The 16,732-nt window shown below is 38.2% G+C and overlaps 2 protein-coding genes across 3 annotated transcripts; both read left to right on the forward strand.

The window, feature by feature from the left end:
• The first annotated feature begins 7,478 nt into the window (after positions 1-7,478).
• Positions 7,479-10,220, forward strand: LOC147555442 (protein SULFUR DEFICIENCY-INDUCED 1-like). Its single transcript, XM_086662752.1, has 5 exons — positions 7,479-7,565; positions 7,596-7,715; positions 8,689-8,901; positions 8,989-9,144; positions 9,511-10,220. Exons 2-5 carry the CDS (start codon positions 7,602-7,604, stop codon positions 10,027-10,029), a joined length of 1,002 nt encoding a protein of 333 aa, XP_086518878.1. The 5' UTR covers positions 7,479-7,565; positions 7,596-7,601; the 3' UTR covers positions 10,030-10,220.
• Positions 10,221-12,593: 2,373 nt separating this feature from the next.
• LOC147555443 (uncharacterized) lies at positions 12,594-16,081 on the forward strand. Of its 2 annotated transcripts, XM_086662977.1 has the most exons (8): positions 12,594-12,889; positions 14,283-14,363; positions 14,453-14,541; positions 14,623-14,697; positions 14,767-14,879; positions 14,968-15,045; positions 15,115-15,177; positions 15,629-16,081. In XM_086662977.1, exons 1-8 carry the CDS (start codon positions 12,767-12,769, stop codon positions 15,733-15,735), a joined length of 729 nt encoding a protein of 242 aa, XP_086519103.1. In that variant the 5' UTR covers positions 12,594-12,766; the 3' UTR covers positions 15,736-16,081. The 2 variants fall into 2 exon arrangements, with proteins under 2 accessions (XP_086519103.1, XP_086519102.1); XM_086662976.1 differs by having other exon boundaries at positions 14,968-15,177.
• Positions 16,082-16,732: the final 651 nt, after the last annotated feature.

A 16,732-nucleotide genomic window follows, 5' to 3' on the forward strand; every position in this document is an offset into this window, starting at 1 on the left:
GCTCAAAACTCCAAATAATAGCTTATTAGAAGATAAAAGAAGAGAAATTTAGAAGAGAGATAGAAGAAGAAGAGATTTTAGAGAAGAAGATATGGAGAAATTAGAAGGTTAGAATAAGAAATTAGAAGGAAAAAGTAAATCTAGAGAAAAGATGAAGGTGGTAGAGAAAAGAATGGTGGCTAGGGTTTTTAGTTGAGAAGAGGTAGAGAGAAAAAGAGGCTAAAGAAGAGAGAGAGGCTAAGGGGGGAGAAGTTTGGTTGATTCTCAATAAGAGTTTATATAGAGTTAGGGTTTAGTTGGGGTTAAATGGTAAAAATTGGGAGAGTAGGGGGTCATTTTGGGGTTTTAGGGTTAAAAAGCACAAAAGAAACCCTAAAATAAAGAAACACCAGGCGGCTAGGGTTTGGTGCAAGTTCCGGATGCTACCATGAGACGCGGATAATACACTGAGGTGCGGCAGCAAGCAGGAATCGTCGGATTAATCCGAGCACGGATCTGGAGAGACGGGAAGCTGCCACGCGTCCAGAAGCACGGACCTTAAACTGCTTCGGGTGCACGGAAATGGGAATAAAGGACGGGATTTACGGAGGCCGCACGATTTCAAAAACGCGCGCGTGGACGGATAAGATTAAAACGTAGGATCTGATGCACGGAGTTAAGTTACGACGCGCTCCACTGGATCAATCTTATAAGGGCCACTTCGCTGCTGAGCGCTAACACGGGAACCGCGTATACCAACCTCCATACATCGACACGTGTCCCTAAGCATACCGCGGGCCAGAATTTCTACCGAATATATCCCACCTGGTCAACAGTACTTGACCCAACTTTGACCTTGATTTATTCCTCCATCCGGACTCCGATTTGACTTCCGTTTTCTCCTACGGACTCGTCTCGACCTCTACTTTTCAACCTTGCACTGACTTTGGCCAAATTTCCAGAATGTCCTTGACTCCAAATGACCAAAATACCCTTTATGCATCTTTTTCTCATTTTTAACCGTTTTTTCACCCCTAACTCTGCAAAAGACACTTAATCAAGAAAACCAACTATTTTATTACAATAAAGACTCGAAACAGACTAACTCGACTAATTTAAACGACTCCGATGGGACATTTTCATGACCCATCACCTAGCATCACCTTCCATTATAAAAGACTGGATTCCCATTTCAGCCGCTACCTCCACCGCACAAAACCCTCCCTGTATCTCACTAAACATTGGTGATTTAGCTTATATTTCTTTAACCCTCGAATGGATCACCACTCCTTTCCAGTCTCTAGCAATGGCCGCACAAGAAGCTCTGGTGCCTGTATATGCTCCGTCAAAATTGATTTTGATTTTACCTTGAGGGGGAGGACACCATCTGTTAACCTGCAACATGTTATTGGGTGAGTGATCTATAGAAAATGCAGGGATGTACCTGAGTGATTCTCTCGTTTCCCACCAGCACCGATTCAGATCTGGAGCCTTTTGATTGAACAACTTGTCGTTGCGAGTTTTCCACCAATTCCACCAAAGATAAGTAATATTATACCACTCCTTCTCATCAATAGGTTTTCTAGTAAGAATTCTTGCTAAAACATTAATGGGATCTGTATCTATGTGATGAAGGTATAAAAGGTTGGAGACATTGAGCAACTCTCTGTATTTAGGGCACTCCCCAAAGAGATGGTAAGTATTTTCTTCAACTCCTGTCTCACATAGTTTACATATCATATCTGTTGGAATTCTTCTTCCTATGTTGCTAAGGGTCGGTATACCATTGTGGACCATCTTCCAAATGAAGTTCTGTATCTTTGGTTCAATCGATTTCATTTTCCAGAATTCCTTCCAAGGGAAATTAGTGGCCTGAGGAGACATTATAGGTAAAACTTTGATTTCTTTATAGAAGGATTTGGTGTTAAATTTACCATTCTCGATTTTCTGCCAAACAAGCTGATCCCTTTGAATATAAGGAGAAAGTTGAATTTGTGTGATGGCATTTACTGTAGTAGGATGAAAGTGATATTGTATTAGTGGTAAGTTCCATTGATGATGATTTGGGATAATCAAATCAGACACCCAAAATATGTTAGTAGGTAGTTGGTGGATCACATTAGGGATTTTAGTATCTGAATTAGGGATCCAAGGGTCGGAAGCAATCTTTACTCTTGATCCATCGCCTATTATCCATAGTACATTGTCAAACAGAGTCCCTTTTATATCATTGATGGCCTTCCATAGTTCCGAGGATGTAGTTGGTCCATTTTCATGCCAGAAGTCGTCAACTTTTAAATACTTTGATTTTAAGAGTCTAACCCACACTGCATTGTCCTCTGTTATAAACCTCCATGTCAATTTGGCTATTAATGATCTGTTAACCTCTTCAATGGTTCTAACACCCAATCCTCCCGACTGTTTAGGACTAGTGATAATGTCCCATTTTATAAAATGCATCTTTTTCTCCTCATTAGTATGATCCCACCAGAAGTTCCTTTCTATTTTTTCGAGGTCATGAATTACTGTCTTTGGCAAGAGATGAAAACTGCAAGGGTAAGTAATATAAGAGGATAATACTGATTTTAATAGAACAGTTCTGCCTGCCTGTGTAGTATATTTTTGCTTCCACCCACTAAGTGCATTACTGAATTTCTCCTTCAACCAATTGTAACTTTGAATTTTGTACCCTTTTTTGAGAATAAGTGAACCCAGATATTTCTCTTGATCTGTCATCAATGGTGCCGAAAGGTGTTCGACAAAGTGATCTTTCATCTCTTGTGGGACTCCCCTGCTAAAGATAATGGAGGACTTATCAAAATTTACCTGCTGGCCCGAGAACGCCGAGTAATGATTCATTAGATGTGTGATGGCCTGAAGATTGTCTTTATTTGCTTTTCCAAAAATGATTAGATCATCTGCGAACAGCAAATGTGTGATGCTGGGGCTAGATGTTCTTACTTTGTAACCTGTAAATAAACTCCGAGACTCATAATAATCAAATAATAGAGAGAGTGACTGGGAGGATAGAATAAACAGGTAGGGAGATAAAGGGCATCCTTGCCTGAGGCCCCTAGAGGCCTTGAAATCTCCAATCATCGTCCCATTAAGTTGAATACTAAAACTAGTAGAGTTGATGCAGGACATAATAAGGGCTAGGAGAGAGCCCTTAAGGCCTATGGCCTTTAAAATTATGTTGAGATAGTCCCAATTGACCCTATCATATGCTTTCGACATGTCCATTTTTAAAGAAAAAACACCATTTTTCGAAGTGTTATTGTTCATAGAGTGGAGAAGCTCTTTAGTGATGGTAATGTTATCAATGATCTGCCGATTTGGCACAAAAGCATTTTGCGCCCAAGAAATACAATTTTCCAAGAAAGGTCGAAGTCTGTTGGCAATAATTTTAGTGATGAACTTGTAGACCGTATTGCACAGGGATATCGGTCTAAAGTCCGAGGCCTTACTCGGATTCCTAATTTTGGGTATAAGGGCGATGGTGGTTTGGTTAATAGTGGGATCGATTGAACCTGTCGTAAAAGCCTGCTGGATATAGAGAGTCAAGTCCTTTCCGATTAAGTCCCAATTGTGCTGATAAAAGAAGCATGGTAGCCCGTCCGGACCCGGACTCTTAATCGATCCCATTGTCAAGACTACCCCCTTTATTTCCTCAAAAGAAGGGATTCTGGAGATATTGGTCAGGTCTTCAGCCGAGATCACCTTAAAAGCTGCAAGGATTTCGGTCGGAGGCAGAGAAACATTCTCGGCCGTAAACAGATTCTGAAAAAAACCAATAAATTCATTAGATATTTCGCCAATTTCTTGAGTTACCTGACCTGTCCCTAGGGTAAGTTGTTGAATAGTATTCTTCTGTCGACGTGTGGACATGGCAAGATGGAATGCTTTAGTGTTCCTGTCGCCGTTATGAACCCATCTCGATTTGGCCCTTTGTTCTGCCTGACAACGTTGAAGATTCTCAAGATACAAAATTTCTTCCTGAATTTTACTTTCTGTATCCAGTATATCTGCATTAGACGTAACTGTCTGTATGTCCAATAATCTTTTTCTAAGGATAGACAACCGATTTTTGACAACTCCAAAAGTTCTTCTGCTCCAATGTTTAATCGAGTGTTTGACTAGTTGTGTTTTTTCAGTGAATGAGCCTTCAATGTTTTGCCATTGTTCTTCAAAGACCGATCGGTAAGCCTCATGTTTAGTCCAGAATACTTCGAACCTGTATATAGTTTTAGCTGGGCTGCCTTGAACTTGAAGCTTAAGCAAAATTGGGCAGTGATCCCTGTTATATCTTGGTAAATGGAATACTCCTGCCTCCGGATATTTCAGCAACCAATCATCATTGCAAAGTACTCTGTCTAGTCTCTCCTTTGTTAGGTGATGTATAGCTTTGCTATTAGTCCAGGTATAGGCCGGACCATTGAACCCCAGATCTATTAATTTTGCTTCTTGTAAGAATCTCTGAAAATTATTCAAAAACGGTATATTAGTATTGGCACCCCATTTTTCAGACCTATTAACCAAGGCATTAAGATCTCATAGACAACAGAAAGGGTTAGAGATAGTCCGAATCCTATTCAGGACATTATTCCAAAATGGTTGTCTATTGTGGACCTGCGGGGGTCCATGTATAAACAAGATATCCCAATTAGACAACATATTGGGATTAGACACAGTAGCATGAATAATATTAGGTGAAGAATAATGGATAGTAAGATTAATGTCTGCATTCCAATGAAGGAGAAGACCTCCACTTCTGCCTACAGAAGGGACTGAAAAATATTTAACTAAATTACATTTATTAAATTGAACAAGCGGAATATAATTAGAAAGTCTCGTTTCGGAGAGGAACACAATAGAGGGATTAGTCGAACCAAGGAACTGAAATAGAGTATCCTTTGTCGGGGTGTTCCCAAGTCCCCGACAATTCCAAGCGAATAGATTCATTTTGAAGACGACATTTGGGTTGCCGGCACCCGTTCTGAAACATCAACGTTTTGCTTAACTTTATTAGTCTTTTTGAAATGTCTTTTGAGGCGGACTTCAGCCAACGGCATTTCCTCGTCCATGTCCACCAAATCGGTTGAATCCTGTCCAGGTCGACGATGAGTACTTTCATTATCATTGGAGAACAAGTCGTTGGAGTATGTAGATGTAGATGTGACTCCTTTTGTAGTTTGGATCTTACATCGCTTAACCTGGCATAAACTAGAGATCAGATTACCATAATTAGATCTGATATCAGGATATTTCTCACACACATTTTCAACCCCAATATTATTGTCATTATGTAATTTAATATTGCCAAATTGGGGGAGAATATCCAGGCCGAAAGAGCCCAGTTCTTTGATAGGATTTTTGGTCGAAAAAGGCACTTTAAAAGATTCTAAAAATTTTGGAGTCATGGCCACCATAATCTTATTTCTTTGTTCATCTGTAAGATTCTGTTTAAGGAAATCATTGTATGCTAACATGGTGTTACAGAATTTAATGGAGTGGCCCATAATACCACAAAAAGGCAAAACCTAGGAAGCTTTTCTACTCTGATTTCAATAGAAACAAGTTTATGATTTGAGAGTTTTAAATTAACTCTCGGTATTAATGGCGAAATGACACTTAGTTCAACGCGAACCCGGCCAAAGAAGCTCCATTTCATGGCCTCTTCCGCAGTTGTGGGAATGTAATTTCCCAAGGTAGAGGCAAGCCTATTTACTATGGTACTGGTTAGGTGGCTAATCGGAATTTCATGAAATTGGACCCAAAACCAGGCTGACTCAAAAACACGGTCTCCCGGAAGTTTGTCCGGCTGACATTGTTGAAGGATGATAAGTTCATCCTGTAGAACCCAAGGCGAACTGTCAATCGCTATCTCCAACTCCGTCGCAGTGCAGAACTTTAGGAGGAAGTGATTGTCCTTGATCTCAGTCATGGTAAACTTGTTTGGTCCGTGTATAACCCTGGATAGCCGAGACATGGCCTGTCCAATCTCTATCTTCTTAGAACTTTGCATCCATATAACACCATATTTAGTAACATCCGATTCTCCTGTCGGAAGGTCATCTCCCTCGACTGTAATAGGAGTTTGATCATTTGTAGTTAAAGCTTCGAATTGATTCAGGAATTGAGTGTTCGTTGGATCCATGATTGTGTAGAACTAGCGAAACAACTTGGAACAAATACTGAAAACAACAAGGGGGAGACTAAATCTCACTCGGGATCTCCTAAAGAGCGACAAAGGGTGGATTCACTGCTTTATTTAAGCATGAATCGAGAAAAAACCCTAGAAAAGGGCTGAGAACCGCTCGATAACCGTATGTAAAGTAGAAAGTAACTGAAAAAGGAGAAGTTAAAACACTTTAATTTAAAAATCGCCACCAAAAGAGGAGGCTCCGGCAGAATACACCAAACTGTAACTGAAAACTCCGCTGCATAGCAAAAGATGGGATAAGGTTTCAAATTCCAACCAAAAAAGTCCCACGTTAATCATTAAGAATTAAGATAATCTTATTTAATAAAGAGCAATTCTTTTGAGTAATTAAACTATTTAAAAAAAAATTGTGTAATAATTATTCCAACAATTAAAGGATAATTTAGTATATATTTCTTATATTTTTAGTTCGGACAAAAAGAAGTATTTTAAAATTCAATTTCGTGTTTTCGCTAACTACCTCTACACTATTTTCTCAAAACGTTTATACAAAAATATCTCACACAATTTCGTAAGACGCGACAGAAACATAATCAAATACTCCCTCCGTCTCATATTAAGATTCTCACTTTCCTTTTAGAGATGTCTCATATTAAAAGTCTCACTTCTTTTTTATCATATAAAATCCATTTATTTTCCCACAATGCCCTTACCTTGAGTCAACTATAATTTGCTGGAATTTGTTTTTACAATAAAAGCACTTTAATGTTTAGTGAGGTGGAATAATGAAACTTTTTTGAATCTTAGACTTTTTTCAACAATAAATAAGGGTACAAATGGAAGAATAAAATATATGAAAAAAAATTGGAGTTCCAAAGCGGGACTCTTAATATGAGACAGAAGGAGTATAATTATAACATGTGATACACATCCCGCCACGAAACTCGGCGGGATAACGTGTCGGGCTGTGATCTAGAGAGAGAAAGTGAATCTAGATCACAGCCCGACACATCACCCCGTCGGATTTTGGCCGGGTTTCGTGGCGGGATGAGGATCATCTTCCTAACGATATTATCATTGTAATATAAAACAAACTAAACAACCAAGGACTCTGAGTTTGTATGGGGGTAGTGCCAATAATTAGAATCTAGCCCTAATTTTGGGTCTGGTACAACATTAGTAAGCACATATACGGAATGGTGTGTGTAATACAAAGTAACCAAGCAAACAGACTGTGGATCTTTTAATAAGAACCAAGACAAGAATACATCCAGATTCATTATCTCCCCTCTCCTATTTTCCTCATATATTTTAGTTTCCCAACTACCTGGCCTATCTGGCTTCGGTATCTGTGAAAGAAAAAGTAAACGTCCAAAATCTATAGAGAGAGAGAGAGAGGTTAACCTAGAGAGAGAAGGTGAAGGTGGAGGTGGAGGTGGAGGTGGAGGTGGAGGTGAAGATGAGTGAGAGAAAAAAAGGTGGAGGCAATGATAAGAAGGCACAGGAAGAATTTCATGTAATTCACAAAATCCCTAATGGTGATAGTCCTTATGTTCGAGCTAAACAAGTTCAGGTTTGCTTCTATTTCTAACTCTAGTTTTTCTTAAGTGAAATGAGCTTTTGCGTAGCCACTTTCCCGGCTAGGTTAACCTGGCCGGAATTCAGCCAAGAGAGTGGTTGGACATTCTATTAAAATTGTTTCATAATTCATCGTTTGTATTTTGAAACAATTTAGAAAGATTATTTAATGAGTCAATACGTGATTTTCATGTATGAGTTTATTTGACTATGACACTTACTTTAGCTGGTTGGTAATATATGTGCATCTCCACTGGTCCCTTTTTTTTTTGTTGAAATATCTCCACTGGTCCCTAATAGAATTATTTTCACAAAATTTAAATGGTTTGGTTAAGTTTGCATAAGTTTCTTTGTGGTCTAAGTTAATGCTAATTACTATTTATAGATTGTGATGAAATTGGGTAGAACATACACCCATAATGTTGAGATAATTTAACATTGGTTGTGGAAAACATAAGGGGTAAGTTTAGTACTGAGAAAAAGCCTCGGCGTTTGAGCTACTTTTTAGGGTTGTCCGTAGTCGAAGACAACCCAACAACGATCTCTGCTCCCATTCTGGACTTTGATAACCATAACAAAAATTCTAGTATTTTATTTTAGTTATTCATTATTTTTTTTAATTTGTTTTGAGAAATTGACTAACGTTTACAAGGCATTGATACGTCATGAAGATGTGATGAACACGATAACTGTCTAATTTAAATCATAATGAAAGAGACCTAAAATCTGACAACATGAAAGAGGTCTAAAGCTCGACAAATATTATTTACCATATATGTTGCCTAAATTACATAAGATAAATCTTGATGGCAAACTGCTTCCATCGAGACTCGATCCCAGGATCCCATGAGCTTAAGAGGGGTGTCTAACCGCTGCACCAAAGGGTGGTCGACTTTAATTATTCATTATTAAGCAATTTTATCATTTTTGTGTTTGTGAATTCATTTATAAATAATTTTTTTTTGCAGTTAGTGGAAAAGGACCCAGAAGGAGCAATAGTTTTATTTTGGAAGGCAATAAATGCAGGAGATAGAGTAGAGAGTGCCCTAAAAGACATGGCAGTAGTGATGAAGCAACAAGATAGAAGTGAGGAAGCAATTGAAGCTATCAAGTCTTTTAGGGATCGTTGCTCTAGACACTCCCAAGAATCTCTTGACAATGTCCTAATTGATTTATACAAGGTTTTGATAGTAAATCTTTTAATTGTCATTTAAACCCAACTTAATTATTTATGTAATTAATCTCATGATTATGATGATTTAATGCAGAAATGTGGAAAAGTAGAAGAGCAAATAGAACTTCTAAAACATAAGTTAAGGATGATATACCAAGGAGAGATTTTTAACGGAAAACAAACGAAGACGGCTCGTTCTCATGGCAAGAAGTTTCAGGTTTCTGTCAAACAAGAGACGTCCAGGATACTGGTAAGTAATGTTTAAGACACGACTACCACAATCTCTTTGGACATAAGGCGTCCTCAACTCTGATACCATTTGTAACGCCTCAAACTTTAGCAGTTATCGATATTGTTAGTGTTCCAGCTAGCCAATTCCAATAGGTACGAGCTTTTTTTTCCCAAGGAAAGCTCCACTACCCGCTCAGAAGATTTCGACACTTACTAAGCTTGAACATGCACCTATAGTCCAGACTCCGGACGCTCTTTCAAGCGATGTATAGCAGTATATCTGAAAATAATAGATGCTTTATTATACAATCTTCTCCTAAATTGAATAATCTGGAAAATTTGTAGAACTTAATTGTTTGTTAATCTTACATGTGCATGCATGCAGGGTAATCTAGGGTGGGCCTATATGCAGCAGAAAAACTACATGGCTGCAGAGATTGTGTATAAAAAGGCTTATTCAATTGACCCAGATGGTAACAAGGCTTGCAACTTGAGTCTATGTTTCATAAGAATGGGCCGGTATGACGAAGCCCGGTCCATTCTCCACGATGTTGTGTCGTCATCATCATTAGGATCGCTAGCATCCTCCAATGACACCAAGGCGAAGATCCGGGCAGAGGAGATGCTACATCAACTTCATATTCTTGAATCTTATGATGACACGGAACAATATCAAAAGTTATGGGAGTCATCGTCATCATCTTCAGCATCATCATTAACATTCTCGTCGTCGTCATCATTGTCATCATCACCTCCACCGTCACCAAGGATAGAAGAAACATTTGAAGAAAAATGGGACAATGGGATGGTCTTGATGGGGGAGAAGAAATGGTTCCCATCTTTTAGGTCTTCTAGGAGACTACCCATCTTTGAAGAGATATTAAGGGACCAATTAGCTAGTTAATTTACTTAGTTTTCTCTCCCTTTTCTCTCTTCCTTGGGCAAGGGCCAAAGGGTGATTAGAGGGGTCATATATGTTGTTAATTTGTTGGGAGAAAGTTTAGAGAATAATAAGCTCAATAGTGGGTTGATGCTCCCCTTTGCAGATGATATGTAAATAAAATAATAGTGTGGTAATCTTTAGGGTTCCTTGTAGTTTCTTGGTGATTTAGCTGTTAGTTTTTTTTTGAAAAAAAAAGTTGAAAAGTACAAAATTTTAAAGAGAAACTACGAGTTTTATCAAATTTTTTAGAACAATGATTAGATGTAACATGTTCTTCTTTGTCTCTTCCCTCTCCTAACTACTACCAGATCTGTAGCTGATAATTTAGGAGCCCAGTGTCAAATTTAACCGAAGCCTTTTGTACTGCAATATGTTAAGTGAAAGAAATTTCTACAACGAAGTACTTAATACAAATTTGAAATAATTTACGAAATCATTGGTGAATCTAAACTCTATGAACGATATTGCTTAATGATCGGCTTAAATTTATCTTAAATAATACTTCCCTAAGTTGTATAGGTTTTTATTCGAAATCAGAATTTTCACTTTATCTTTTCACCATGTCTTCTCTTGTTATTCGAGTGGTTCCTCTTCAGTTCGGTCTTTGTGTTATCTTTCACGCGATCCTCATGGGCCCCAAATTGGTCCTTCATCGTTTGCATGCTGAAAATTGAAAGTACCATATCTATCAGAGTCTTCCGCTAAGCCATTTAAAAACCTATTATAGCCTAGAATTTGTGCTTTGTGCTAGTCTGACATATCTTTTTAACTGCATGGTTCAAAGACTTTTAACGACTCTAGGAAGGTTACCTTCAGAATCTTGGTTATTTGATGAGGCCGAGGAGAAGACGTGATTTCATTGTAATCGTTGCTCGGGCCTTCGTCGCTTTGGTCAATCCTCCATCGGCTTTCTAATTGCCTACTCCTTCCTTCTTCTTCTTGTGATGTGTACATTTAGTAATTCCCATACGTTGTAGTTCTCCGTTGATGAATTATTGGCAATGGAATGTTTTTTTCGTTTTTGTTTCCCTTATTCTTTCGTTGGAGTTTTTGTGTTTAACTAATTTGACGATCATTTTGCATGTTTCCTTCCTGTATTTCATTTCCTGCATATGAATTCATATTTAAACAAAAAATGTTTGTGTGTTAGTAAAATTATGCATGACTTAACTTACTAGACTTATGCCCTAGCTAACTAAGATGTAGAGAATCTTTTCTTCGTGTACCCCTGCAAAAAAGAAAAAAACGTTAATTTCTCCTGTAGATATCCTGTAATGTTTCATAGTAGTGTTTGTCGAGGCAGGGGTTGAATTTATTGTGTTTGTCTTCATATCGGGTTATACCTTGGGTTACTTGGGCTTTGACTTAGTTTAGCCCTGCGAGACTAGGCCTTGCGGTTATTTGGCTTGGCTTGATAGGTCTTTTGCCTTTGAGAAGAGTGTTGCCTTGGGGTGTATGACGAACATGGCTTAGGAAGTTGATTATGTTTAGGGCTTACTATGTTATGTTTTCATGTTTTAAGCTAGATCTCTCAAGTTTTGAATAAGACTTCTCCTTGATTTGTTTTTAACTTCGAGCTGGGCTCTTTGAAGGTTCGAATAGGACTTCTCCTTAATTTCATTTGAGTTTTGACTAGGACTCGCGCTTAATCTAATTCGAGGTTTGACTAGGACTCCTCCTTAATTTGATTCGCGGTTCAAATATGACTCTTCCTTAATCTGATTCGAGGTTCGAATAGGACTCCTTATTTGATTTGAGTTTCACATAGGAATCCTCTTTAATTTGACTTGAGGTACGAGTAGGACTCCTCTTAAGTTTAATATGAGTTTTGAACAAGACTCCTGCTTAATTTAATCTTAGTTTCGATTAGGACTCCTCCTTAATTTAATCTAAGTTTCGAATAGGTTTCTTCCTTAATTTATTTGAGGTTCGATTAGGACTCCTCCTTATTTTTATTTGAGGTTCAAATATGACTGTTCCTTGATTTTGTTTGAGGTTCGAATAAAACTCCTCCTTGATTTATTTTATACCGTCTATGGATACTTTATTTCCTCAGAATCCAACAAAGTATGCTTGATAAGGTTTGAGGTAGTGTGGGTTGACGCCGAGTTATTGGAAACATACCCTGTTGTCGGTCGAACTGTCAGTGTCAACAACGATCCGACTTACACTCCAATTTGCTATTGTGGCAGTAACGACTAGACCAATGTGTGGAGTGATCTCGGGCATGTCATAGTTTGTATGGGGGAAGCGGGCCTTCGTCTTTGTTCGCGAATGGATCATTCCATCGTGTAAAGTGGTGCCATAAGAAGGGCCATCACACACTTCACCTCCCCGCCTGTAGTGCCCTAACAATCTACGGGGACTCTCAAATGTCCAAGCAGACAGTGACACATTTCCTCAGAATATTGGGGCATCGTGTGGTGGCTATCATCCTTATGATCAATCCTAGGGTGGGTGGACACTGTCGTTTCCTTGACCCAAAAATATTCCTTATAATCTCGAGGAACATCCATCCATAAAAAGGTGGTAATAACAAAGAATGTATTCATACACATTTCATGAGGGTTTTAGAGTTCTCTCTGTCACCTAGTTTGTTCAGTACAAAAACTTGCTTCCTTGTTTCTTTAGGGTTTTAGATTTCTACCCATTTACCTCTTTATCCCAATCTCATTAAAAAAACAGAGAAACCATAGAAATGGATAGATATCAGAGGGTTGAAAGACCCAGAATTGAATCAAAGATTAAAGAGAATGAAATCAGAATTACAGCTCAAGGTCAAATTCGTAACTATATTATCTATGCTACTAGTCTTCTTCAGGTATAACCCTCTCTCTCTCTCTCTCTACATCTTTGCATGGTTAGTAGTTTGAAGGCTGTGTTGGGTTACTGTCTAATTTGTGTAGTTTTCTTTACTTAATCAGCATTTTGGTGAAAAGGGTGAAGTGGGTTTTAGAGTTTGATGTTTTTTTTTTTTCACTTTGAACTTCATCCTTGCATGTAAGTAGAAATAAGTGATTAAATACTTTGGGATTGAACTAGCTAGTTGTTGTTTTGTGGATTTGGGTTTTTCTTACCATTCATATTAAGTATTTGAAATCTGTCTAACTTGGTTTGAGACCCATTGGGTTCTTTTGTTAACTAAAAGATTAGCATGCATAAGCACTTGGATGGTGGATTCATTGAAACCCTTTGTCATTTTCCCTCTTTTGGGTACACTTGGTGTTTTTTCATAATTTGTCAAAAAAGTTTGAGTATAAACCGAAGAGAAGTCGAGAAAAATTAATTTCGACCCATTAGTTTCTTTTGTTAACTAAGAGGTTGGCATGCATTAGCACTCGGATTCTTTGTACCCTTGGTCATTTCTCTTTTTTTGGGTACATTTTTGGTGTAGTGTATAATTTGTGATAAGTCAGTGAGAATAGTCCCACACTGAAGAATGGTGATCTAGTAACTACAAATATAACGTTTAGGTTCTCTGCAGTGACTCCACTCATTCCCAATTGGTTTTGAGCTGGATGACCACAAACTTAACGGAGTCCACATAGGTCTCTCTAACTGACTACTGACTAGCCCCCTTTACCTATAAGTATGACATGGGTGTATCTCTTATTCACTTAAGATGCGAGCGATACCCTTTTTGAAATCGTTCCTATACGTTATACGCCAATACTCCTACAGGAAACCCATCTTGAAATGCTCCAATTGAAATATGTAAATGATTAAGTTTTTGTGGTACCGGAAGTGAGAGAACTGTACTACATGGATGGAAGTAAAACATAAATTGTTGTGTCCTTGTTGTGTCCTTGTTGTGTATGTGGGATGTTGCAATTTTGCCATATATGGGAAATTGCTCCGGATTATCTGGTTAAGCATATGACATGTTGATTGCTTTCTTATTCGTGATTTCTAGTCATCACTAATCAAGGATACTTCATATTCTTCATTCATTTAAAGTTTTTCCTCATTCCCAAGATAGGCAGATTAGATATTGGAAGTTTGTAGCTCGCCAAGCAAAACGACATTTTGTTTGTGTTTGGTTGATTTCCTCTGTTTGAGTTCAAGAGTAAGTAGTTGATTCTGTTCTTAGGGATTCTTGTTATTAAGCTGTTAGTTATGTCATAGTTTTGGACTGTTTAATACAAAGTTTGTCAAAATTGTCTTCCTAGTTTCGTTGTTTTATTGTGTTTTAATCCTTTTTTTGCTTTAATTAGGAAAAAAGGGTGAAAGAGATTGTCCTGAAGGCAATGGGACAGGCAATCAGCAAAGCCGTGGCTGTTACTGAGATTATAAAGGTTATTCAATTGTTACTAGATGAATCATGTCTCTGTTTTTACGAATTTTGGAAATATCTGATATGTTTCCTTTATCGTGCAAAAAACAGAAGAGATTCCCTGGTTTGCACCAAGAGACTAGCATCAGTTCAACAAGCATAACTGATGTATATGAGCCTATTGAAGAGGGTCTTGTCCCGTAAGTACCGATCTCTATATATATTCTATATAGCTTCTTATATTTTCCTAATCGTTTGGGCGAAAACATTCTTGTTTGCAGTTTGGAAATGACTCGACATGTTTCGGTGGTTTCAATATCTTTGTCGACAAGAGCTCTGGACAAGGATTCTGCTGGGTATTCTCCTGACAATCTAAAGTCGTTACTGGTTATGTTAATTCATAGTATGTGCTTTCTTTTTGATAGGTACCAAGCTCCGTTGCATATAGAGCATCCTAACCCACAAAATCAGTACCGACAACAGTATTATCAACCAAAACATGGTGGCGGAGCAATTACTGGTGCTAACGGAACTGCTGGTAATGCTTCTGACACAAGAGAAAATGTGGGTTCTCTGTTACTTAACAATCAATCCTATTTAACATTTTTATTCGTATGTATATTTAGATACCTATGGCCGGGAGCGTGGTCGTGGTAGAGGAAGAGGATGGGGTTATGGAAGAGTTGGGTTTATGAACAATCAAGGTATTTTACGATTCTGGCATGCTTTTCGTTGTAATCCAGTATACTTAACACAAAATTTGCTTGGCACAGAAAATGGTGGGTATGGGAATTGGGGTGGAGGAGGCGGCCAGAGTAGAGGCTGGGGTAATCACGGTAAAGACTTTTATATAAGTATCACTTAGTGCATAACTCTAACAACATGCTCTGTGCATGTAGGCCAATTTGACCATACATATTGGCATTTGTATATGCGTTTTGAGTACCACATAATTTGAAAATGAACAATGTCCAAGGCTTTTGGATGGATTCGTGGAGCCTTCGCCAAGAACAAAACCCCGTACCTGTGGGCTTTGACCTAGGTGTCTAAAGCAGGGACAACATTGCCAAGAACTTTGTGACCTAATATGTAGTAGATAATGAAATTCATCTATAAATAATGGAAGTTGATATGAATTGCGAAGTCGACCGATTCGTGCCTCGTAGACCTCTGTTTTTGTATGTGTGTGTGTTTTATAAGATCGAACCTCATCTTCCATTTAGCTTTATTATACGTTAATATGAATTGGGAAGTCGACCCATTCGTGACATAGTGTGTTTTTCACAGGTGGTGGATATGAAAGAGGTAGAGGAGGGTGGAGAGGAGGAAGTTATGATCGTGGTGGTTTCAGAGGAAGGATTGGTGGGGGAGGAAGGGGCGGTAGAGAAGTCTAAGTTCAGTAGTTTCGGGAGATATGGGGGTCGTTTTGTTCGTTTTTCACAGCTTTAACTTTTGCCGTGGCCGAGAAGTGGAGATTTCTTACGAAACACCTGCAAGCGATATAGTTTTGTTTTCGATAATCTCCGTATTGATATAGTTTTATTTCAGCAAAACTACTCTGATTCATTTTGAGTCATACCCCCAATCTCAAACCACCTTATATATTAAAAATTTATTAGTGTGTGTATTGACCTTTTTATATGTGGAAGCAAAAAAAGAACTAGGGTTTGTACATACAAGACTTATATGTCTATAGTTGACAGTGATTGGTGTTTTGGTGAATGAATATTTCTTTTCATATATCTATGTTTTGTTAGCATAATCTGGCCAGGTTCTATGTTCTTTTACCTACCGGAACTACACGAAAATGCCTGGTGTGCCAGGTCCGTCATCCGTGGGCATGCCAACTTCTTTGATATGGAGGGATTTGGCACGCCATGACCACCAAGTTGGCACAACGCAACCAAGTGTGTTACCAAGGGTGGTCTTTTCTGGCTAAACACAACAAATTTCCATCCAGAGGAACCACATTTTGAAGAAGTATTCATTTCTCCTCAATAGAGAATCTCTAAACTAGAGGTGGGCAAATTTGCCATTTTCTTACCCTTAGAATTAGAAATGTCAATTAAAGGAGTATGTACAAATATTTAATGTCGACAGATTTTATTTTTGACCTAGCCAAATAATACAGTTAGGCAATTCCATTACCTCAAGTAATCACATTCTTTTATCACATGTCAAACATGTCCATTCTTAATGCAATTACCACAAATCGTATTTTAATATTTGTTATCAACTTTTCGTGACAATGTATGAGCTTATTGTAAGGTCCAAGTGTTTGGGAAAACAAAAGAAACTTCTAGTGCACAAAAAGTTTTAGGTGCAAAATCTATTTTTCCCAATCTCTCACGACCACTTCTTCTATTTACGGCCGCAAGGGTCGTCCACGAC

Source organism: Eschscholzia californica, unplaced genomic scaffold (assembly GCF_041429995.1).
Source record: "Eschscholzia californica isolate CP2 unplaced genomic scaffold, dmEscCali1.0.p SCAF_2, whole genome shotgun sequence".
Taxonomy (NCBI): Eukaryota; Viridiplantae; Streptophyta; class Magnoliopsida; order Ranunculales; family Papaveraceae; genus Eschscholzia; species Eschscholzia californica.

Excerpts from the sequence above, each read along its gene's own strand:
- LOC147555443 (XM_086662976.1), top strand. The coding sequence starts at position 12,767 with ATGGATAGATATCAGAGGGTTGAAAGACCCAGAATTGAATCAAAGATT. Across the intron at positions 14,542-14,622 it reads ATTGAAGAGGGTCTTGTCCC|TTTGGAAATGACTCGACATG; the intron begins GTAAGTACCGAT and ends TCTTGTTTGCAG. Across the intron at positions 14,880-14,967 it reads TGGTGCTAACGGAACTGCTG|ATACCTATGGCCGGGAGCGT; the intron begins GTAATGCTTCTG and ends ATGTATATTTAG.
- LOC147555442 (XM_086662752.1), top strand. The coding sequence starts at position 7,602 with ATGAGTGAGAGAAAAAAAGGTGGAGGCAATGATAAGAAGGCACAGGAA. Across the intron at positions 7,716-8,688 it reads TTCGAGCTAAACAAGTTCAG|TTAGTGGAAAAGGACCCAGA; the intron begins GTTTGCTTCTAT and ends TTTTTTTTGCAG. Across the intron at positions 8,902-8,988 it reads TCCTAATTGATTTATACAAG|AAATGTGGAAAAGTAGAAGA; the intron begins GTTTTGATAGTA and ends GATTTAATGCAG.